General features: G+C 57.8%; 1 protein-coding gene across 6 annotated transcripts in view; it reads left to right on the top strand.

Moving 5' to 3' along the window:
• NOL4L (nucleolar protein 4 like) overlaps window positions 1–19606 on the top strand; it is a 131004-nt gene extending 111398 nt beyond the window's left edge. For all 6 annotated transcript variants that reach the window (XM_082745953.1, XM_082745955.1, XM_082745954.1 and 3 more), the window contains 6 exons: window positions 7270–7547; window positions 9467–9652; window positions 9730–9921; window positions 10166–10288; window positions 10622–10823; window positions 14977–19606. In XM_082745953.1, the coding sequence (XP_082602079.1) occupies window positions 7270–7547; window positions 9467–9652; window positions 9730–9921; window positions 10166–10288; window positions 10622–10823; window positions 14977–15197 (1202 nt within the window). In that variant the 3' untranslated portion in view covers window positions 15198–19606. The remainder of the gene's footprint in view (window positions 1–7269; window positions 7548–9466; window positions 9653–9729; window positions 9922–10165; window positions 10289–10621; window positions 10824–14976) is intronic.
• The last annotated feature ends 4383 nt before the right edge of the window (window positions 19607–23989 follow it).

The raw sequence follows: 23989 nt of genomic DNA, 5'->3' as shown, positions 1-23989 counted from the left end.
TGGTGCTGTGGCCCCGGACAGCTGGTGCAGAGGCTCTGGGACGGGGTGTGCTGCGTGTCGGGGGCGCGCTGGGTGTCAGAGACTTCCTAGGAAGAAGAAGGTCAAATAGCTCTGTTTGAGCACAGTATCGTTCACTTGTTGAAATAAGATTTTGAATATATTGGGTTAAATAAAATAGATTATTAAAATTCTTCCTGTTTCTTTTCACTTTTTAACTGTGGCCACTAGGAAGTAGGAGATCCGTGTGTGACTCGTGGTCTCTGCTCGCGGCTCTGAGCGCCCGGGGGTCTGGGTGTCCGTGCTGCTCAGGGGGCCACCAGCCTTTGGTAGGGCAGGAAGCTGGGGGCTGTGGCATAGAGATGCTGGCGTCCCTGGGCCGGTGGCCCCAGGAGCCTGGTGGGGAGCAGGGGCCAGCCCTCCACAGGAAGCATGAGGGCGGAGGGCCCCGCAGGGTGGGCAGCCGGGGCCTGAACACCAGATGATGAGCTGGGCACCCAGTGTGGCCCCATCATGCGGGAAGAGTGGGATCCCGGGGGTACTGCTGCCTCCAGCTCCTCCGTGTCCCCCGTTTGACCCTGAGGCCCTCCCCCTTCCTTCCGGGAGGAAGAGCAGGGTAGCCTGCCAGGAGCCTGGTGCTCCTGGGAACTATGCATCATGTAAACAGGGCCCGAGCTGCTGGCCTTTGTCAGAGCAGGCGAGCCCCGGCCCCGGTGCGGTACGGTGCGGTGCACCCCCCGACTGCAGCCCAGAGCCTCCCGCAGCCCAGAAGCAGGAAGGGCTGCTCTTCTGAAGCTTGTCTCCCAGGCCTGGTATCTCCACTTCCCGGCCCACAGCAGGGGCCCTAGGGCCCCCGGCTCCAGCACTCTGCCCTCCCTCCTCCGTCCCCAAGTCTAGCCTGTCGGGCTCTCATGTGTGAATTACTGATGCCCCCTCCCCAGCCAGGCAGGGCTGCCCCGCCGAGGGCAGCCCCCAGTACAGGAGGTGCGGCACCTCTGGCCCCAGGAGGAGCCTGCCCTGGGCCGTGTGCCCGGCCCCCGGCACGACGTGTCTTCCCACCTTGGCCCAGGCCACGGTGGGAGCTGGTATGGGTCACCCACAGGGAGAGGGCGCCGCTGGCCGGGGGGCCCCAGAGCCCGGTGTGGCTATTGGCGGCTCGCACAGAGCCAGGCTTGTGCGGGCTGCGGGGCACTGGCGCCCACATAAGGGCATTGTTTGCCGAGGTAAAAGGGGTTTTTGTCTCCTTCTGGAGACGGGACAGAGGGAGGAACAATTTCCCCCATTCATCACTAATTCCCCCATTTGAATAGCAGCACATTGCCCCACGGTAAATAGACGGGCACCGCAGTCCTTCCCTGCCCTGGGCACTCTGGGCACAGGTGGTGGGCTCTGTGTCCTGCCCAGATCGGGGCGTTGCCCTCTGCCAGAGCTGGGGAGGCCTGGCTGGGGGGAAATGTTCAGAAGGGATGCATTCCCCAGCTGCTTCCCCGTGGCCGCCCAGCATACCCTTTTCTCCGTCACTTAGACAGTCCCAGGTGGGGGGCAGTCTTGTCCCCGCCGGTATTGTTCTAGGCTCCAACAGCCTGGCCTCGGGCGGGTTGCCCGTCCCCAAGGGGCCTCCTGGCATGGCAGCCCCAATGAGGCCGGGGCAGAGATGAGAGGGTCCCTTCCAGCTGGGTGTGGGGTGGGTTCAACTGGCACACGGCCCTGCCCAGAGAGTCTCATGGCCGGAGGCCTGTGCCCAGGGAGGCCCAACTCCTGCACCCTGCAGGTCGGGCCCCACTACCCATGGGGCCAGCTGGGTGCTTTCACAGGGTCATAAAGTGTCAGAGCCCAAGAGGGCGTCAGCGGCAACTCCCTGGACTGCAGATAAGAGGAGCCAAGGAGACGGGCTGTGCCCAAGGTCGGGAGACAGTGAGGCCCCCGCACCTGCTTCCCCCACCCCCCTGCTGCTCTCACTGGGCTTTGAGTACCGTCTATAGCTCCTTTAAGTCCCACTTTTTTGGAAGGGGTGGGGAGGAGGGAAGGATTCAGAGTGGACGGGAGCCTCAGCCTGGGGCGCTGACCCTGCTCGCTCTTCCTTCTTTCCCTGAACAGTGCCACGCGCTGCCACCAGACCTTCCTGGGGGTGTCAGTCACCTCGGGACGGAGCCAGGGGAGCAGACTCGGGGCCTGTGGTGGGCCTGGCTCCTGGCTCGGGCACCAGTCCCTCCACTCCTCCCAGAGGGAAGATTATGGACCACTCAGAGACCAAACCAGACGCTCATGATGCAAACCTGCTTCCACTAAGGAAACCGTTGGCTCCTATAACCAGAAAGTCTAGGTGTCCCTTGGCTTGGGGCACGATGGACGTGGGGGTGGGGCTGGTGGGATTTGTCCTAGCCAGCTATCAGCTCTGCCCCGCGGACTGGGCGGCCCTGGGGGGGTGCGGAGGAGCACTTCTCTCCAGACATTTCAGCCAGAGCCCAGGACTGACTTCCGTGTGTCCCACTTGGTCAGATGCCTGCTGATCACTGGGATAAGCTGGACTGACTGGCCAGGTGTGGGGCATGTGGTCACCCTGGAAGATGCAAGGTGCCCTCACTGGAGGAAAGGGTATGGTTTCTGGAGAGGCAGGAATCACCTGCTGCACCCCCCACCCCCAATACAGCCCTACTCGGTCTGGGTCTGCAAGGGGAGAGGGGGCGGGGCACAGGCCACAGACACAGTATGTGAGATGGTGATTAAAATGGCTCTGGAAAAAAGTAGGTAAAGGGGTCAGCATGTCAGAGTGGGGGTGGGGAGGTCTAACTGAGAAGGTGACCTTGAAGCAAATCCCTGGAGTGGAGGGGATGCACCAGAAAGAGCGCGGGGGGGACAGTGTCCTCGAGGGAAGAGCAGGTGGAAAGATGTACAGCTGGAGTCGGGTGACAGCAAGGGGGCTGCCTCTGGAGGGAGTCTGGTGCCTGATTAGGGTTTGAACTCAGTCCCTGCAGCTGCCACTGCCTTGGGGGCTGAAGGACAGATCCACTCCCCCCACCTCGCCCTCCCCAGCAGCACCTTTGCCCCCATGGGGTCTTCTCTGCTTCCGTGTCCGGCCCTCCTCAGGGTGAGTTCTGGAGATGGGGCCCTGCCTCGGGGCTGGGGGCAAAGGAGCAGGGATCAAAGGCCGGAAAGCTCACAACTCTCCTTTTGGAGCCATCTCTTCCAGAACCCCTGGAGTCTGAGCCCCCAGGACAGCGACCACCCCTCTCTTCATTGTTGTGTCCCTGTGTCCTGCATGGGCCGGGAGGCCGGGAGGCCGGGCATCTTCCATCTTCCAGGCGCTGCCCGCTCCCTCCTCCCCCTCACTGTGCCCACCCCAGATCTCACTCCTTCCCGCAGGGCTGGGCTCTGAGGGGCTCTGGGGGGCCCAGGGAGGCCCGTGTGTGTGTGTGTGTGTGTGTGTGTGTGTGTGTGTGTGTGTGTGTAGATGCGTGATGAAGTGAGAGAGTGTGGGGTGTAGAGAACTAGCTTTTATTTTTTTTCCTAGCACCTACTCTTTATACCAGGTATTTATACCTTATAAATCCTATTTTACTGGCATGACACCCCTTTGGAAAGGAAACCGAGGCTCAGGGATGTAAAGTGGCATCTGCAAGTTCACATAGCCCCTGTCCGTCCCACTCCCCATCCCGTCTGCATTCTGCCTAAAATCCGCGGCCTCTCTGGTTGGCAGAAAGTGGACCCAAGTTTTTGGCAGCGCCGTGAGCAGCCGGTGCCTGGGCAGGCAGTGTAGACACGCGGTGGGCATGCTAGGCTGAGGTGGCCTGAGCAGAGTGACTGGGGGCACATGCGCTGTGACTCTTCTGTCCCTCCGGTGAGCCCTGCGTGTGGCTGGCTTTCCCCGGCCCAGCTGTGGTGTGGAGGCAGGAGAGCGGTGGCCTGCTCAAGGTCTTGGGTGGTTTTTTTGTTTGGGGGGATTTTTGTGGTAAATTAGTATAATGTTAAAATTGCCATTTTTTTTTTCCGTATATAATTCAGCAGCATTAAGTACCTTGACGGTGTTGTGCGAGCAGCCCCATTATTTCCAAAATGCCGTTTTCATCACCCCAAACTCGACATCCATGAGGCAGCAGCTCCCCGTTCCCACTCCTCCCTGCCCCGGGGAGCCCTCAGATGTTCCCTGTCTCTGGGAAGGTGCCTATTCTAGACACTGCGTGGAAGCAGACCGTCTGTGTCCGTCCTGTTGTACCTCTTTCGCTTGGCGTGATGTTTTCCAAGTTTCTCCATGGTGTAGCACATGTCAGCACTTCATTCCTTTTTATGTCTAAGTGATATTTCAGTGCACGCATAAGACCCCATCTTGTTTTGTCCATTTACTTGGTGAGGTTTTTCAGAATGTAAACAATGTAAGTCAGTCATTAATCGTTTACAATCTGGATATTTACAGAATGGTGCAGATTTCCGGTTTCTTCTAAACACTGGGAATGCATGATCTGGTTTCCTGGTAGCTCACGGTCCCACCTGCCCGGCCACTTCCCTGCCTAGCCGAGGGCAGCATCTGAGCAGAAGGAAGCAGGGTGCTCCGAGCAGAGCTCATACCTGGGGCTGGCCGGCTGAGCAACACAGGTGCACAGTCCCGGGGCAAGGGGCTCCGCAGCTCCAAGATTGCTGACCGCCCTGGGCTCCTGAGCTGCAAAAGGCTGGGGAGTAGGCATCCCTCCTCTGTCCCCCGCCCCCTCCCAGAGAGGTTTAGGGCAAGGAAGTTCCCTCTTCCCAGGAGGTAAGCTGGTCAGGGAGGCAGGCGGTTGGGAGGCCACTTCTGAGCCTGTACAGGGGTGGGGCACTATGGGAGGCTGTGGGCCCAATGCCCATGCTGAGCGCTGGGACATTGGCTCACTGTGTGCCAGGCCCGGTGCCCTCCTAGTAACCCCTTCTCTTGGAGGAGGACGAAGCCCTCCAAGGTCAAATAGCTGGCCTATTGGAGATGGTGCCGGGCGTGAAGTCTCAGCTCCAGGGTGGGCTAAGAATGGGCTCCTGCTAGAGCAAACAGGAGCTCATGTGATCAGCCAGTCTGGGTGTCCGTCCTGGCCTTCCAACTCCTCAGCTCCAGAAGGCTTCTCCAGCACCAGATCCTGTCCTGGTGGGAGGTGGGCAGCTTTCAGGACTCAGCCCAGGCCAGGCTAAGGAGGCCTGAAGTATCCCCAGGAGGGAGGGACACCAGCTTCCTCAGGGCTGTGACTGCTTCCTTCCTAGGGACAGTGGAGGAAGCCTGCTCTGAGGAGGCAGCATTGAGCCAGGCCTTGAAAGCAGACTCAAATGTTCTGAGCTGGAAGCAATATGCAGGCAGACAGCAGAGCCCAAGCAGAGGCCCGGAGACTCGAGGCCCTGCGGTGACCAGCAGAGGGGGACAGGGCTTCAAAAGTCCTGGGACTAAGAACTCAGCGGGCCGGGAGTCTGGCCTATGTTGTTGTGTATTACTCTGGGCTGTGGAGAACAGGAAGGTTTTGGGGTGATGAAAAAGGGTGGGGTGGAGACCTGGGTGGGGCTGAGGGGAGGGAGGGCAGCCGCTGACTCCCCTGTGGTTCAGTAACGTTCCTTGGTCCCTCCAGGAGGGCTGGCACCTGGGTTGTCATCATGACTGTTTCCCAGCCTGGGGCTGGGACTGGACCAGCCTGCAGTAGGTGCTCAGTAAATGCTGCTGGGTAATTTGTTCATTCCACAGCCATCTAGCTCGGTCGCTGGAGATGCTGCGGGAGGAGAACCTGGCACTTCGGTGATGGAGGAGAAGGGCGAGGCGGATGGGTGGTGAGGGCCCAGAGGTTGCAGGCCGGGCGTAGGTTGGGGACGGACTCTGGCGTGAAGCGGGGCCAGCAGGGAAGCTGTGGGGCGGTGAGCCTGAAGCTGACCTGCAGGAGGATGCGGGGAGCAGTGGCTGCCCAGAGGAAGAAGAGGAGAAGGAGGAGGAGGAGGAGGAGGAGGAGGAGGAGGAGGGGCAGCCTGGCCCAGGGGACCTGCGGCAGCTGAGGGGGAGGGGTGCCACTTCACCGCGGCCTTTCCCATCCCCCTCTGCCCGGGGCTCGGCGGCTTGATGGGCAGCTCGGCCCCGCCCCCGGGCGGCCGGGAGCCCAGCGATTGGTTGGGGCGCTAGAGCCGCTCGGTCGCCATGGGGACACTCTGGCGGTGCGCGTGCCCAATGCCCAACCCCAGGGACTAAATCTTCATAATCTGCTGCCTGGGAGAGTGGGGGTGGGGTCTTGAGCGACCCTGGCCTGGGGGAAGGGGTGGCCTGGGAGGCGGTCAGGTCTCGCGGTGGCAGCCCCTCCCCCAGCCACCCTGGGTGCTGGTGCCGAGAAGCCTGGGCACCTGGGCGCCACCGGGAACCACGCGGTACTCACCTGACAGTGACCCCGGGAGCTCGAGGAGCTTTGGCCTCTGCCTCTGCCGTCTCAGCTGATCAAGCAGGAGGCTGGGCCTGGACTCGGGAGAGGGGCCTGGAATTTTATCGGAAAATGTCTAGCCCCTTCGTTCAAGTTTGTCTCTCCGGATTCCCCAGGCAGTGCTGCGCTCTCCACAGCAGGGGGCGCCCGCAGCAGAGCTTTGTTGGGCTGTCACCTCTGGAAGGCAGTGGTGGCCCACTGAGGTCCAGGGAATGCAGACCCCAGACACTGCAGCCCTGGCTGGGGCTGTCCAAGGCCACATGGCCTGGCACCAGAGGCGGCTGTGGGGGACAGGCTGTGTGTGGGTAGGCTGGCAGGACTACTGGGCCTGCTTGCAGCATGGAGTGGGTAACTGAGGGGTGGGGCGCACAGTGGGACATTAACCCTTTCTCCTTAGCAAGCCTGCTTGGGGGAGAGGGTGTGAAGGGGCAAGGCAGTGGTGAGTTAAAGGAAGCGGTGGTGCTGGTCCGGCCCCAAGCAACCTCTGGGGAGTCCAAGGACCTCTGGCAAGCAGCAGGCTGGTCGGACTTGAGGCTGCAGCCACTCATGGCTAGGCCCTGGAAGCTGGGCCTCCCTGGAGCCTGGGTGTAGTGGCGCGGGGGTGGAGTGTGGGAGACCAGCATGGCCTGTACCCCCCATGGCTGCTCCTGCCCTGACGGCCTGGGCAGGGGGACCCTGCATCAGGTGGGGGCAGAGCTAGCTGCTCGGAGCCCCTAAAGGGGACCGCTGTGCTCACCTCCTACCCAGAGATGCTGGTGTAGACAAGATGGGGCCAGTATTCCCTGTGGCTGCTGTGGCCATGACACCCCTGGGGGCTTTAGGGGACAGTAGGTGCTGCGCTGGAGCCTTACACCCAGGCCTCTCGTTCCAGATGACTCCTCCTCTGAGAGTGGCAGTGGCAATGGTTCCTCCACCCTGAACCCATCCACCTCGAGCAGCACGCAGGGCGACCCTGCCTTCCCAGAGATGAATGGCAACGGCGCTGTGGCCCCCATGGACTTCACCGCCACCTCCGAAGATCAACCCATCAACCTGTGCGACAAGCTCCCTCCAGGCACGGCGCTCGGCACACCCTCCTACCCCTCCGATGGCTGTGGCACCGATGGACTGCGGAGCCGTGTCAAGTATGGGGTGAAGACCACCCCTGAGGTGTGTGGGGCTGTGGGCCCCCACCAGAACCATGAGCCTCCTCCTTCCCGTGCAGGGCAGAGTGGTGGAGGCTGACATGAAATCATCTGTGTCCAGAGCTGTGATGCCGAGGCTGCTATGCCCTGTGTTCTGTGGAGGCTCTGGAATGAGATCACACAGGGTGTGACCTTCTTTAAGCATGTGTCACCAGCTGTGAAGAAGCCTTAGTGGAGGTGGTGGGTGATGTGTGGCCTGTCCCCTCTATCCCAGAACAAAGTCGGCTGCAAATTCGGCAGCATGGGGCCGTACTGAGCACGGAGGCCCTGCCTTTCGTGGCTACTTTGCATGTTTTTCCCCGTTTTGCAGATGGTGCAGAGAAAGAACAAGGCCTCTGAAGCCCCAGGGATGTGGCTGTTTGAAATTAGGTAGATCAGGCTGATGGGTGCACATGGGGGAAGGGCGGCCAGTGCCGGTGCTCCCCCCACCAAGCACTCCCCCCTGCCTTCAGGCCCTCCCCCACACTTCTGCAAGCTGCCTCTGGGCCACTAAGGTTTCCTGCAGTGGTACGCTGAAGCACTGGGCACAGGTACTCTCTCAGCAGTTTTCTCCTGCCAGGGCTGCAGGGCCAGAGGTGACTTTGGGAGCCCTGCACCCCTGTACCCAGCCATGTACCCCTACATAGTTTCCTCCCCTTCCCTGGGCCGCCTGCTGCTGCAGAGAGCATGAGGTGGGGGCCAGGCCTTGCCTCTGATGGCCTGTTTCACAGGAGAATTCTTTACAGATGAGTGCGTGTTCAGTTGTCACTGTGTGTCTGAGCTCAGGCCACGGAGCAGGCGCAGACCAGGCCGCTCCCTACACTGAGCAGAGGGCTGCAGAGGGGGAGTCCGCTGCCATGACCTCAGGCCACGTGTGGGCCACGGAAATGAGAAGGGGCATCGGTGCCACCCGCAGCTTGTGTCTTGTGGTTCTGTCTCCTCTGGCCCCAGCAGAGGCTTGGCTAGGGAATGGCTTGGGAATGTGACTTGCCTAAGGCCCGGGAGGTCTTCTGACTTTCCACAGCAAGTCTGGCATGACCCAGCAGGAGGCTGGAGGACCTGGGTGTCTCTGTGTACAGATCAAGAGCTGAGCACCAGGCCTGGGGCCCTGGGAGGGCTGACCCCTTGTGGACAGTCACAGGAAGCCCGATGGTGGCAGCTACTGTGGGTCTGGGCACCTGTCCATGTCCATCTTCATTTGTTTGCTCTACAGCAAGAGCGGTGTTCCCCAGAAGAGGCTTATTCTGGGAGGAGTTCCCGTGGTAGGAAAAGACAGCAGGGTTTCTCTGCTGGTGGGCCAAGCCTGGTTCCCACTCCCCCTTCCGCCACACACCCTCTGTGTGGGGCCTCACAGGGCTCCCTGGGGGGCAGCAACAGACAGGAGAACCCCAGCCTGGGAGCTTCGGGAATGTACTCTGCCTAATGGACCTGTCGCCTTGGCTGGTTCCTTCTCCCAGCCCATCTGCTCCTCCTCCCTGACAGCATGCTTGCCGCCTGCGTGACAGCTCGGTTGCCAGCTCAGGGTTGCCGCCCCTTGGGATCAGGGAGGAAAACCCTAAAGCCAGAACCATTCTTGGCAGAACCAGAAGAGGCTGGCTGGTGGTGGGACCCCTTCCTGCGTCTGCCTGTTCCCTGCATGATGTGGCGGGTCCTGGTGTGGGCACAGCTGCCCAGGACAGCGCTGACACCCCTGCTTGGCGCCTCCGGGGCCCCGGGCCTCTGCTGGCACTGCTGTGGGCAGGCAGTCCTGCCTCTGGCCACGCAGGGAGGGGAGGCGACACAGGCCCTCGAAACTGTGGCTTGTGCGGCAGCCAGGTGTGCTCACCATCCCAGTCCCTTAAGCTCACCATGGTGGTCAGACGGAAAGCGGGCCCAGTCTGACCCTCTGGCCCTTGCCTCTCTCAGTCGCCCCCTTACAGCTCTGGGAGCTATGATTCCATCAAGACTGAGGTCAGTGGCTGCCCTGAGGACCTGACAGTGGGCCGGGCCCCCACAGCAGATGACGACGATGACGACCACGATGACCATGAGGACAATGACAAGATGAATGACTCTGAGGGCATGGACCCTGAGCGCCTCAAGGCCTTCAATGTGAGCACCGGTGAGGGATGGGCAGGGTGGGGACCACAGCCACGGCCAGCCCTTCCCACAGCCCATGTCTCCCACAGATGTTCGTGCGGCTCTTTGTGGATGAGAACTTGGACCGCATGGTGCCCATCTCCAAGCAGCCCAAGGAGAAGATCCAGGCCATCATCGAGTCCTGTAGCCGGCAGTTTCCCGAGTTCCAGGAGCGGGCCCGCAAGCGCATCCGCACGTACCTCAAGTCCTGCCGGCGCATGAAGAAGAACGGCATGGAGATGGTGAGCCCCTCCTCCCTTTCTGCGTGCCTCCAGCCAAGCCCCAGGGCCCCTGGGTGGCCCCTGGGCCAGACAACTGCCCTCCATCCAGCGATCCCGGACACACACAGGGAGCTGGGGCCCAAAACAGCTACTCCGCTGCAGAGATTACGGGCCCGGAGCCCACAGCCCAGCCCTGTGTCCGCACTCGTTAGGGCAGGGGTCTGGGTCAGCCCTGACTCAGGATCTTTCCCTGTTCTGCCTGCAGACTAGACCCACACCTCCCCACCTGACCTCGGCCATGGCAGAAAACATCCTGGCAGCTGCCTGTGAGAGCGAGACGAGAAAAGCAGCCAAAAGGATGCGCCTGGAGATCTACCAGTCCTCCCAGGTACCTGCTCTCCAGCAGGGTGAGGGCGCGGCCGGCAGTCATGCTGCAGACCCCCAGCCAGGCCAGCCGAGTGCGGGGGAGTGGGGGGGACGGCGGGCGATCCTCAGAGCCAGACGGACAGACAGAACGGTGGTGGGGTGAATGCGCCGGGCACACAGGCCCTGCACTCCTCGGAAGTGTGGCCTCCAGGTGTTTTTAGCTGGGTGGGAACAGATCGACTCTGGCCCCCAGACATATGAGCAGAGTTCTACAGGGCATGGCGCAGGGTCCCAGCGACAAGGGTCAGGACCTGCCACCCCTCTGATTCGTTCACGCTTTCTGCCCCCTCTGCAGGACGAGCCCATCGCCCTGGACAAGCAGCACTCCCGGGACTCCGCAGCCATCACCCACTCCACCTACTCACTGCCAGCCTCCTCCTACTCCCAGGATCCCGTGTACGTCAATGGCGGCCTCAACTACAGTTACCGCGGGTACGGGGCCTTGGGCAGCAACCTGCAGCCCCCTGCCTCCCTCCAAACAGGAAATCACAGTAACGGTGAGTGTTGGGGACCCAGGCTGTCTGGGTACACAGCGCAGCCTCAGGGAAGGGGGCCGGGCAGGCAGGGAAGCGGAGGCCAGATGGGAAGGTGAGGAAAACTTCAAGCGGTTAAAACACAAAGCCTGCCCGTCCTTTCTTGTTTCCGAGGCAGCTAGCTCCAGTGCTGGAGTGGATGCCCTGCCGGGCCTCTCCCTGCCTCAGCTCCTCGAGGGCCACCATGAGCCCTGAGTTGCAGCCAAAGCCCTGCTCTACCTGAGCTGCATCCTCTCCACACCCTTGCTTTACCCACGATGACCAAGGCTTAGTGAGGTGGTCACTGGGAATTGGTGGCAGAGCCAGCATCTAGCCCAGGTACAGCCCAGTTCTGCTGTGGCCTGGCGGGGGGTGGGGGCAGGGGGGGGAGAGGGCGCACCCGAGTGGCTCTGGGCAGGTCACTGCCTTCTCCAGGCCTGAGCTCATGCCCCTGCACTGTGGAGCCCCTTCTAGGTCCCCTGGGGCCTCAGTGAACCATCCGTTCTCCCTACTCCACCCCCTGAAGCTGGTGATACCCTGGATGCTCCCCATGGTACTTCCCAGGTGCCACTGATGCAGACAGGACGCAGACCTCCCTGTGGTATCAGGTGCTGCCCTGAGTGGGAACTAGAGTGGGCCCCTCTGGAGTTTGGGGTGGGTGGGAATGAACTCAGGGCCTCTTGGGCTGAGCACCTGGATTCTGTTGCATGTGTGATGGGAGCCGCTGATAGGTTTTAAGCAAAGGAGGCTGTGAACTGCACTCTGCCTGCCCCCGTGATGAGATTGGAATTGGAAGGACAGGAAGCAGAAGTTATATGCATGGAGGGTCATTCAAAGACGAAGGGGGGTGAGGAGGAGAGCTGAGGGTGACCCCAAGTTGCCTGAGTAGGTTGGAAGAAGGTGCTGCCCACAGGCCAGGAAACATTGATTTGAGGTCTTAGCTGAACGTGCCTGAGAGTTCCTCTTAAGCCCTTGTCACTGGCTGTAGGAGACCCCCTCACTATTCCTGGGCATCAAGGGAGAGACTGGCCCCCTACCCATGGCAGAAAGCCCAAAGCCCCCTCTGCTCACCTTGCCCCCTACCACCAGGAAGTGTGTGCAGGTCCCTGGAAGACTCCTGCCTGGGTTTAACTTCTCATCCCTTCCTAATGCCTCTTAACCTAAAATAAGAGGCTGCCTGGCCTTAATCCCCGAAGCTGAAGCCAGAGCGACCAGCCGCAGCAAGAGCGGGGACAGCTGTCCCAGAAGGGCTGCTTTTCTTCCAGGAACAAGAGCCATCTGACAGCCCTGCCGAAAGGGGACCCTGTTATGAGTATCCGAAGACAGGTCCCAGAGCGGGGAGGATAGGACCCCTAGACAGACATGGCGAGCCTGAGGCTTCACACTTCCCAGGCCACAAACGATGGGGACCACAGCCCCCCCGCCCCGCCCGGTGCCCCACAGCACGGCCTGTCTCAGGGCTGCAGCCGCCAGGGAAGGTTGTGGGCCTGCTGCCCTCTGGGCCCTATTCACACCTGCCAGAGAGGCTCCAACAGCGCCCAGCTCTCCCCTTTTAGGGAGGCAGCTGGCTCTGCTCTGTGCTTCCCAGGGCTTCTGCTGCCTTCTGTAAGCACCCTGCTTCCTTAGATGTGGGCAGGGAAGTCACTGAGGCAGGGATCTGCTCATTCACCTGGGGCAGCCCCTGTCCTGGGAGCACTGGCTCACAGCACAGCAGCTGGAGGAAGACCGCCGGTGGCTGTCCCAGTCCTGCGGCCATCAGCCCCATCAGCCATCCTTCAGTCACACTGGCGCTTTTACAGGGCCGCCCTGCTAGTGGCCCAGAGCACCTTACTGTGCTCATCGGTGGCGGTCAGTGGGAGATCCATCTGAGCTTCCACAGAATCTGTTTGGCCTGCCTTTCCTGGGGGTGCTGGGCGACTTGCACCCCCTCCCACTCCTCCAGCAACCACCCCTGAATGTCAGCACCCGAGCCTGCAGGAAGATGGCTCCAGAGCAGATGGGCTGCAGGAGATAGGGAGTCTCCTGCCCAGGCCCGAGCTACCGTCCAAGAGAGACAGAAGGACAGCTTTGAGCACAGGGCGGAAGAGGACAAGGCTTGGGGATCAGGGAGAGAGGAACCCCAGTATTGGTTCACACCATCTATGGCAGGTGGCTTCAGCCCTCCTCTGGTGTCTGGAGGAGCCACCCTGGGGCCAGCCCTGCAGCATCCAAGAGTCGGCAGAGGCACCCCTGCTCCTAGCCTGTCCCTGTGGCCCTTTGGCCACCCAAAGAGGAATTTACGGCCTGCTTGGCTGCTGTTTCCAGCCAAATCACAGCCCTGTTCCTTCCACTTGCATTTCATTTTAACAGACTCAGCTGCTCCCTTGACTCTCAATTCCAAGGACATCCCTTACTTAGCAACCCGTTTCCAAGGCTTCCTCCTTGATGTCCATGTGCTCTGGCCAGAGAGGAAACAGCCGCGGTGACGGACGGGCCCACCGCAGACTCCAGCCTCCTTCCCCACGAGGGGCTGCATCAGCTCTTTTCGGCGACAGTTTTTTCCACGGTCTCTCCCAGCGTGAGGCTTCCAGCCTAGCGGCCTCCAGAGCTCATCCATCTCTCTCTGTAGTGGCGTAGAGGGCCCCTGTAGTGCCCCTGTAGATGCAAGAGTGAGTAGTGGCACTGGCCACCTGAACCCAAGGGGTCGTGGGGAGACGGCTAGGGAGCATGGGCAGCCGTCGGCAGACGGTCTCCCCGAGGATGCTCCAGCTCCCACACCCCCAGACATGCTCTTCTTTGGCTGTGTCCTGGCTCAACACCTCAAAAGAATGTGTTTCAAATTCTAGGAGCCTCCGTGACTCCTGGGCGCCCATTCAGAAAGCCCTAAAACCTGTCTGGAAGCCCGTTCCCTGTGGGCCTGGCAGCTCCCAGCCGTGCTGAGTTTCACAGGCCTGGCCTCAGTCCCCAGCAGCCTCCTCGAGTTCCAAGACTCGGGGATGTCAAACAGGTGCCTGCAGCGTGCCAGAGCAGGCCTTGAGTTCAGGGTCCCAATCCAAAGCCTGCCATGCAGCTATGGAGTAGCCTGGGAGGGGCAAAGGGAGACAACCTGGTGGTCCCCTGCCACACACACTCCTAGGATGTTTCAGAAGACTTCGGGCTCCTTTGCTGCTGCCATCGTTCAGAGGCCAGAGGGGACTTCTCCAGATAGCACCCCTGGGTCCTGTCCTGACCACCCCCGCCCTCACACACCTGTCCCACCGAATCAGCCTTCCCCTCACTCGGCCATGGAAGACCCCCTCAGAGGAGGGTGGGGGAGATTTCAGGGTGCCATGGTTCATCAGAAACAGGCTTAGCATCCACGGCCCCTTCCCCCAACCTGGCACTCCCAGTCACTCCCCCTCAGAATGTAGTCACTCTCCGGCTGGCCTAGCCCTAACCTCTCCCCAGCCAAGCAAGGCACCTGGCATTTCTTCTCCCCTCCCTTTTCTGAGCACACACACTGCTATTTCTTTTCCCAGTCTTCTGTGGTTCCACTCTGGCCTCTAGAGCTTTCCACTCACTCATGCCTCTTGGGGTGAGGTGCCTGCTTACCTGCAGGTGTCCTGAATACCCTCTCCCTGGAAAGCCACCCCGTCAGGGGACCAACAGCACACGGCCATCTGCACGGCACAGGCCACCACCAAGGGCCCTTCTCACGGGGTCGGGCCCACACTTCCCTCAGCTGCCGCCAGCTCCCATGGGAAGCTCTGCTTTACCCCAGGGAGGGGAGTCTGGGGAGCACCGTCCACCTGCGGTCCTCAGAAAGCTCCACAATTGTGAGCAGAGGTGTGAGTGGGGCCAGGGAGCTAGAGTCAGAGCCCCTGGCCACGGGCCACCCTGCTCATGTGACCCAGGGCAAACCTCCCACCACCAGGCCTCCCCAACTTCCACCTATCGACCATAAGGTCTCCTTCCCCGCCGGACTGCCCTGAGGGTTCGCAGAGAACCCCACGTCTCATCTGCTGGTACCGGGCCCCATTCTAGGCACTAGGGTTCAGCTGTTGAGGCCAGAGCGCCTGAGCCACAGCAGGCGCCCAAGACGACACACAGAGGGACGTCCCCTCCCGGATGCCACGTGAGGGTTCAGCTCCCCTCCTCACCTACGCTCTCCTCTCCACAGGGCCCACCGACCTCAGCATGAAAGGCGGGGCCACCACGGCCTCCAGCACACCCACGCCCACGCCCTCCAGCAACAGCACCAGCAGGACCATGCCCGCTGCCCAGCTCAGCCCCACAGAGATCAGCGCCGTGCGGCAGCTCATCGCCGGCTACCGAGAGTCTGCCGCCTTCCTGCTGCGCTCCGCGGACGAACTGGAAAACCTCATTTTACAGCAGAACTGACCCCGCGGCACGTGGAGTGCACTACCCTGGGGAAGGAGGCTGTCCCGGCCCGGCTTCTTGCCTCACCACTTGGTACATTTTGTTTTTTTGAAAGAGGTGGGATCCAAAAGAGCTGTTTCTAGCCACACACCAAGCACCTGCGACTTTGGGCACAAGGACACTTTTTTTTGGAATCTCACCACACAGGTGCTCTGACCTGCTTGGAAGAGGCCAATGGGGCAGCTTTGGAAGGGCTGGGGCTCCCCTGACAAGGCGCTGGGGACGCAGCTCTATTTAGAATCATCTTCGTGGACCCTGATGTTAGAATCCCACCCCCAGATAATTACCTTTCAAGTCTTAGGTGAGCAGAATTGCATATTTATTGAGAAAAACAAAGTGGACCCTTTCTTCCTCTCCCCTTAGTAATTTATTTTTCTGAAAATGGATTCTTTTGTGTTTGTACAGATTGCCAGTCTATGTCTGTCTGATCAGAAGGATGTATCCCTGTGCCCTAACATTCCGTATCACTACACTGGCATGGGCTGGGGGCCAGCAGGGCGGGGTGCGGGGAGGCAGGCGCTGAGCGGGCTGTCCTCCCGCGTGCCCAGCACCGCCAAGCCGGAGGACCTCACCCACACCCAATGCGAAGCAAAGACAAAAATGGCTCCCGTACCCCCATTCCACAGATGCCCCAGTCACATGGTCTCCTGTATTCTACCTCACACTCCAGCGTGGGCTTTTTCCAGGATGTGCCCTGAGCCCGTTCTGAATGGCTATCTATCTCCCGACTCCCCCACACAAGGTGTCTGCCTGGGAGGTAAGTCCAGAGGGGTGGCCAGGACCTGGAGCCCAGAGAGGGCTGCGACCCTCACAAGCAGCAACTTGCAGCCCCTTGGCCCCAACCCTCCTGGCTGCTCAGCGGGACAGAGTGCTGGGGGAGAGCAGCTGCTCCGCAGGGCCCTTGCTCTCACCTGCCCCCAGGGAGCCAGGTCTGAACACTTCTCCACACAGACCCAGGGCCCTCAGACACCTGCCAGAAAGGGCCTGTTTCTTCAGGGTGGGCCCCCAGCTGTCATGCAGCCACCGAATAGGAAAAGCAGCTGTAAGCTCCTGGTCGGACTGCAGCTCCTGTCCTCTGCCCCCGGAGCTGGAGTAAAGGGAACATCGATAAAAGTAGAGAAGCCACTTGGGTTCTCCGAGGACCTGCCCTTCTGCAGGGGCCAGTCCTGGAAGAAACCCACAATCCCTGGAGTGTGAAAAAGGGCAGAAAGAAAAGGCTGGCCTGGTTTCCTTCCTCCCCAGTAGGCACTTCCTCTTGCTCAGTGCAATACCTACCAGTGCTGCTAAAACCAGGGACTCACCCGGACCTCAGAAGGCCCCCGGGGCCTCTCCATGCAACACTCCGTAGCCATGACAGCAGCTCTCTGCTGCCCGCCCCTGCCCAGAGCCGGCAGAAGCCCTCTGTTGCCTTTCCTCCCTCAGAGCAAAGAGGCCCCAGGGGAGCCAGGGCTGCGTGGACCCTAGGACGGCCACAGCCACTAGACCCCAGAGCAGGTACCCCTTCCCAAACCAGCTTCCTGCAGCTACCTGCTCCCCAGCACTATGGAAGACCACCCTCAGGAGGGCCAGGGAGGGGCTCCTGCATGGATGCCCCACCCCGCCTCAGACCCATGCCTGAGCTGTGGGCCTTGGAGTCACTGAAAGGTAGGGTGCCCCTCCCCGTGCTTGCTTCCAGCCCCCAGTAGTTGGGGGCGGTCTTTCTCAAGTGGCCTCCAACGCCCCACCCAGCCACACCACCTCTGCCTTCCATCTGACCAATCTCCAGGCCTCTCTGGTCAGGACCAGAACACCCGAGTCTCCCCCCTTAGCACAGCACAAGCTCCAGTGCCCAAGGCCTGTCTCCCACCCCAACCATCCACACATCCAGCCCCACCTGCTCAGTGCTACTCCCGGACAATTTGTGTAAATATTTGTGTGTGTGAACAATACTACAAAGTAATCAGTAGGTCTTTTGCAAAATGTTACCCCAGGCAATTTGTGAGAATCTTAATGTTAAAAACTGGCAGAGACAATCGCCACCTTAGAATTCTTGATACCAACTGCTTAACTTGTCATTCCCCCTCCCAGAAACAGGCTCCCTAGCCAGGCTAGGATGCAGTGCTTTCCTCACAGACTGGAGTGAGAAGGGCTGGGAGGGGCTGCTGCCACCACCTCACAGGAGGGATTAGATCGCAAGATCATCCTAAATGTTGGTGTGAGAGTCCCGCTTTCCTGAGCAGGCCACCTCAGCCTGCGCAGGCGCACTGGTGTGAGAGGAAGGCCTTGCGGGCCGGGGCTCCCCACGGCCCCTCTGGGACAGTGGATTCTGCCGCAGTGCCCTTGCCACCTCTGTGGGCTCCTTCCCCGTGACGGCAGAATCAGGAGCAAGTCACTGTGTGCAAACAGTACTCTGTTAGTTCTTTCAGTCAGGGAACTTGTTCTGTTTTGCTTCAGTTTTCAAAGATGCAGTTTCGACCCCTCCCCCCTGCTCCTGACTTGGAGAGCACCGAAGAGCTGGGTCTGCAGGACCTAGCTCACTGCTGTCCCACCCCCATCCCTGTCCTCACCCTCACCCCAAGGACTGCCTTCTCCCAAAGGGAGCTTCCAACGCCCTGCCCCACAGCCATTTAAAATTCTCACAGAGGGCCTCAGGGCACAAATTCTCCATTGGGGATCCTAAGCTAAAAGGTAACTCAAGAGTAGAAGACACCAATTCACAGTCTTTGCAGGGGGCTAAATCCAGCAGAAGGGTAGAATCAGGAGAAATGGGAATTTGGTCTTCATGGTAGACATCTATAGACCAGTAATGGTGTGACCCATCTGAAATTCATTTTACCGTCACCTCCAGTACAGTCTGTACCCCAGGACCGTGTTGGGCGGGAGGGGGACAGGAGGGCGCTAGCAGGGTTTTCAAGGATTTCAAACAGGTGGAACCCGGCCATCCCTATTCCTAAGGGCCACTTACGACTCCAGGGGTGGTTACAGGATTAACTACCAGTTCATTTTCAAAATGCTGCTTTGAACTCAGAGGGTTGATACTTTTAATTTGTAATTTTTTGTAAAACTTTTTACAAGATAGTAAAGTATTTCACCAGAATACCAGTTTCAATCCGTCCATGGTCTGATTTTTATATAATTTAGTGGTGCTTTAGAAACTTTGTTTTTGTTGTTTCTGAGCTAAACAGCTCAATCCTTTTTCGCCTGTATCTACCTAAGACCAATGTGAACCTTTGTATTTTTGCTCCTAATTTTGGACTCAGTGAAAGTGTACTGTTTACATGTACAGACGCCCCAGTCCCTGTGTGTTCTGCAAGACTCGCTCTTGAGGAGGAAGGTGCACCTCACTAAGCTCATCTGCTTAGCAAAGCCACAAAACAAAAACCTCTCTTTTTACCTGTGTTTCCACCTAAAAACAAAAACGAAAACCCTACACCACACAGAACTCAAGATCTGCTGAAAAATACTTTTTCTAAGCTCAGAAAAATCTCCGTGCGGCAGATGGCCCATATGCCTTTGTGGTGTGGTCCGTTAGGAGCAGGGGGCAGCGCCGAGATGTCCCAGCAGTTGCGGGGGGACCTGTGTGGACTCCAGGAGCATGCAAGCAGGACTTCACGGCAGAGCTGTGGGGTAGTGGAGGTCTCCCAGCAGTTTGGCTGGGGTGTGGGGGTGGGGGTAGGGAGGTGGTTCGAGGTGACTCGTGGGACCTTCAGGGTCATGCCACCTAGGATTTAGGGATAACCCAAGAGGCTGTCAATCCTCCAGTATAAATTAGACATGTTTGGGGAGAGTGTGAGTTTCTTATTGGAGATGAGGTTTTAGGACTTCCCCGTGCAGATGGTACAAGCATTCCTTCAGGGTTCCCCCCTGGAGGCAGCTTGCTCTGGAAGCCTGACCTCTGAGGAGGGGCAGGGGGCTCCAGACGGTAAGCATATGGCACTTAAGACAAACCGCGGATGGCACCAACTTTTAAAGGTGACTCTTTATTACTTAATCAAAGGCTACACCTCTAAATTATATTTTTACAGATATGCACCTATGCAACTTAACGTGGCTCTTCTAAGCAGGTGATGACTTCCTCCTCGATGCTCTATAAAAATTGTGTTCTATATAGTGAGTTTTTTCCAGTAAATGTGGCTTAATATTTTAATTCTTAGAATGTGTCTTCTCTATGTGATGCAACTAAATTCTGTTTGTTTGTGGAATGACTAGCACAGGCCAAGTCCCTCTCCCTCACTTAACAAAAGACCAATGAGCTGTTAATCGAGCTGTTATCTCCATGGTATTACTTGCTAAATGCACTGATTTCATAAGTATGTGGAATCCTTTTTCTTTTGAATCTGTATATCATATATAAGACTGAATCTACTTAATAAACACTGAATAACAAACCAGATGCTTCATTCCCACCGTGTCCTCTCAACAGCCCCGCCAGCCAGCTCTCTTCCTTGCACACCTGTGGAGGGCGGCACCGACCTGCCCTTCTGCTAGTAAGGAGACCACCTTTCCCAGCCGGCGCGCTAGCCCACCATGGAAGGCCCTCGGTAAACTTTCCTCAAATGAGTAAGCCTGTCATTTCTTTAAACACCTAGCCCATTGGAAAGAGAAGGAAACGAAACTTTACTAACACTCGCCGGGTGGCAGGCGCAGGTGGCCCATTCCCGGGGATGCCCACCAGTACCCCTGCAGACATGCGCCCCCCCTGCTCCTCCGGCCCCACTGAAACCAGGCTCAAGCGCACCGGCCCATCAGTGCTGGCTTGGAAGACTGAGGGCTGTTAACCTGCAACACTTGATGTTCCGTTTGTCCCAAAACTCCTGAGCCCTCCTTAAGGGAAAAGGGCTGTTTACTTGTACACAGACTTTTTTTTATCCTGCATATATCATTTAGGCTATACCTTGAGGAAAACATCCAGGAATATGGCTGGGGGCAAACCTGTCATTGAGTTTGAAAAAACAATTCTGCAAGTTACAAGCATAAAGGTTAGTTTTAAAATTGTGTGTTCAGATACACAGACATACATTACATTGCAGTTTTTACGATGTTTGTTTTTTGTAGTGGCAGAATCTTTGAAACTCTATACAATACCCTAATATATGAAATAGATAAAAAGAGAGGGGCAGTGGCTTGAAGCCACCACAGCCAGGGAACACAGTGTGGGGCCAAGGTTCTTAAGATGAGCAGGGACCATAAAGCCAAAAACAGCAGCTATGTGCCTCTCTTCACACAACGTAGGGACCAAGGGCAGCAATGCCTCAGTGATTTCATGAAACGACTGTCCTAACCCAAACTATCCCCGCTGAGAATCACCAAGGGACCGTGAAAACCCCAGGATCTGGGCCAGCGTATCAGAAGCCCAGCCCCACTGCCCGCAGAGCTCACCGGCGCCAGGAAAGCACTTACCTCCAGATGAAGGACTGGCAGCTCCACCGGACAGGACAGGACGGGATGGGACAGAAGCTCCAGGATCGAAGACGAGGAGGAGACATTCCTCAAGGACGGAGAAGCGTTGCTTGATCCCTGGCTTCTTTACATGGGGCCCCAGGACCACCGCTGTCAGCAGTGGACAGGACATCATCAAACAGGAATGCCCCCACAGGAATGGTGAACTAAAATTTATTCGGTGACAAAAAACAGGCAAACCTCCCTGTACTCAAGGAGGGGAAGGAGAGAACATGCACCTAAGTGCAATTTTAAAGTTAATGATGAAAAGAGTATTATTATGCTAAGTGAAATAAATCCAAGAAAGACAATTATCCCACTCATGTGGAATTTAAGAAACAAAATGGAGGAGCATAGGGAAAGAGGGAAAAATAAAATTAGATGAAATCAGACAAATTTTGAGAAACACTGAACTCAACAAACAGGGCTGCTGGAAGGGAAGGGGTAGGGGCATGGGTAGCTGGGCGAGGGCATTAAGGACGGCACGTGATGGAAAGAGCACTGGTGTTACATGAGACTGATGAATCACTGAAATTTACCTCTGAAACTAATATTCATTAACTGAACTTAAATTTAAAAAAAATAAAATGATCATGCACTAGGGAAGCCCAGTTTACCAGAAACCTAAGAATCCTTTGCAAAGTCCTCACTTCCCTCCTGGAGCTCTTGTATAAACCCAGATTTTATGAAGTTTATTACCAGTTAGGGGGCTCTTAAATGCGGGGTCCCAGCTGCCTCAGGAGCCGATGAGCCTTCTGAAATAGTTTGCCCAACTTCATGTGGATGTGCCTTCCTGGGGGAGAAGGTCTGGAGTACCCATCGGGCTCTCCAAGGAGTCTGTGTTCCCAGAAAGGTTAAGGGCCACTGCACAGACAGCTGTCTCTTTTTCACTGTTACTTTCCTTGTAGGGCTTTCATCTACATCTTTTGGTAGTTAGTACAAGTTTTCAAATTGATGCACCAAGACAAGAGGAAGCATGGGGCACTGTCAACATTTGGTTTCAAGTCCTCATCTCCAAGGTCACAAACTCACTTTCCCCATCAGTTTAGTCGGTGCCCACACAGAAGCACAACACAGCCTGTGCCACCTCCTCTTGGGAGGCAAGCAGGCAAAGGCTCTGGTCCCCCAAGGCCCCAATCATCAGCGGCTACTCTATTAAGCTCACACACACCCAACCCACACATCCCTCTCAAGCAGGATCTGACTTAAGAGCAGGATGGACGTAATAGTCACGATGCTCACCAGGCCAGTAGAATAATATCCTTTCCCTATTCTGAACATTATTAGGGTTTCCTCATCCTTCAGATCATGAGTTAAAACAGTCTCCCCTGCAAGGAACTCAATCTCTAAACTTAGGACTGCATATTCAACAACCAAAGCGTGAGGTCAAAAGCCAGATGTCCGTTGAGAGGCCGCACCACCCCTCAGTGCATGAGGCCCACCTCTCCACAGCCGTCCTCTGGGCCAAGAGACAGGCAGGGGTCAGGAGCCATGCAGACTTCTACTCCAAGTTTGGGCAGCTACTGACCAGGTGCAAGCGAACAGTCTGGGCTACTTTCTACGTGCAAGGTGCTAACGATGAAGCAGGAATTACTGTCCCCATTCAGAGAGGCTGCCCCACCTGGGGCCACAGAGCTGGTGGGAAGCAAGGCCTGCATGCAACCGCCCCGTATTCTGCTGCCTCCTTGACAAGTAACCAGCCCCGGATCCGAACATAAAGCTCCCGAGGACCAGCAAATGGGCTGCGCCACAACGGCAACAGTACACACACAGCACTACCACCAGCAGCAAACAGCTCCCCAGAAGCTCAGGCACCAGAGAGAGCCTACTTTCACCAGTTCACAGGCCACAAGCTAACAGGAATGTATTTGCATTCACCAATACTTCCAGTGTGTTTTTTCAACGTGTTATTTCTATGCTAAGGTAGTTTCTGCTAAGCCCAGAATCGTGCACATAAGTACTCCAGTAAGTCTGGGACTGCAGCCTGTCACCCTCAGGCCCCCTCCACAGGTAACCTCCGATGCCAGCAGCCCCCTCCCAGCTGCCTGCTGTGCAGGGAGACAAGGCACTTATACTGACAGGTTTTTCCTGTTGGAACAGGTCACCACCCCCAGCGATCCCCAGCCATCAGGAATCTCTTGGGGACTGCAGCTGGGATGAGTGCCCTCACCACTCTCGTGAGATTTCTGCTCCGGGTCCATGCCGCCACACCCAGCATCTAAAGACCACAGAAAGTGGCAAGTTGGGCCTTCAGCACTAACCTCACAATACAGCATCCAGGCTGAGAACACGGGCTCAGGAAGCAAGGTGAAGCAAGCTAGCTTCTGTGCTCCTGGCCTTCCTTCCCAGCCCAGTGGGGCGGCCACGCAAGATGATGGGAGACCACAAGCGCTGGCTGTACAGGTTTATTTTTCCAAAACCACAAGAGACGTACAAGAACAGTGCTTTCCCTGGGCAGCCTGATGGACCAGAACTGTTTCCACCTGTAGCCTAGATGCCGCCGAAGGTCCCAGCAGAAGGAAGAAGAGGATCGAACACACCTGAGCCTCAGCTCCCTGTCTTTGGTAAACAGACTCTGAAAGCTAACAACTCGGATGGGGCCAATACTGCGTTTACACCACCACGTGACTGCCAACTTTCTCACCCACGCTTCCGATGACAAAAATGCCAAGGCAGATGAAATGGGGGTGGGGGAGGTTTTTCAGGTGAAACGAGACTTGCTGAGGTCACACTGATTTTCTACCTCACACTGAAGCACTCACACAGGGAAACCAAAGTCAAAAAGGAGAGCTCTCAACTCTGAAACGAGTCAAGGTATAAGAAATCAGGCAGGAAGCAAGGCCAGGGCAGACAACTACGGAGATGTCTATGTGCTGGAGGTGTGTGGAGAGAGAGGAAGGCAACAGGTGTGACTGCTTCTTCCCCAACCTGCTGTCAGAAGTGCATGAGATGGCAGATATTGCTGAAGGTGGGAACCCCGGAGCCAGATCTGGATAGCCCTGCCTGGGGCCACCCACAGCACTCACCCTTGACTCCAGAGCACTTAACACTGGTGGCGGTGATTTGTCACGTATGGCAGTGAGCGGCCAGTGGAAGGTCAGAAGAGAAGAGACGTGAGGGGCGAGACATGTCTGCTCGGCAGAGTGCGGGAGGGCTGGCCGCAGTTCTGCAGGCCATGGCGGGTCCACTGGGCGACCAGGACAGGGCACGGGGCTGCGCTGGCAGATCACACGTCAGTTGCTCCGCCCTCCTGTCAGGCAGCACAGCACGTGGCGGCTCTGACACCAGCGGAAAGAAACGCGCCACTTTAATGAGATGACGCCGGAGACGGTTAA

The sequence above is a fragment of the Mustela nivalis genome (genome assembly GCF_964662115.1).
Source record: "Mustela nivalis genome assembly, chromosome: 8".
NCBI classification, from domain to species: Eukaryota; Metazoa; Chordata; class Mammalia; order Carnivora; family Mustelidae; genus Mustela; species Mustela nivalis.
Note: the sequence above shows the minus strand (reverse complement) of the source record. Positions and strands in the feature narration are given on the sequence as shown.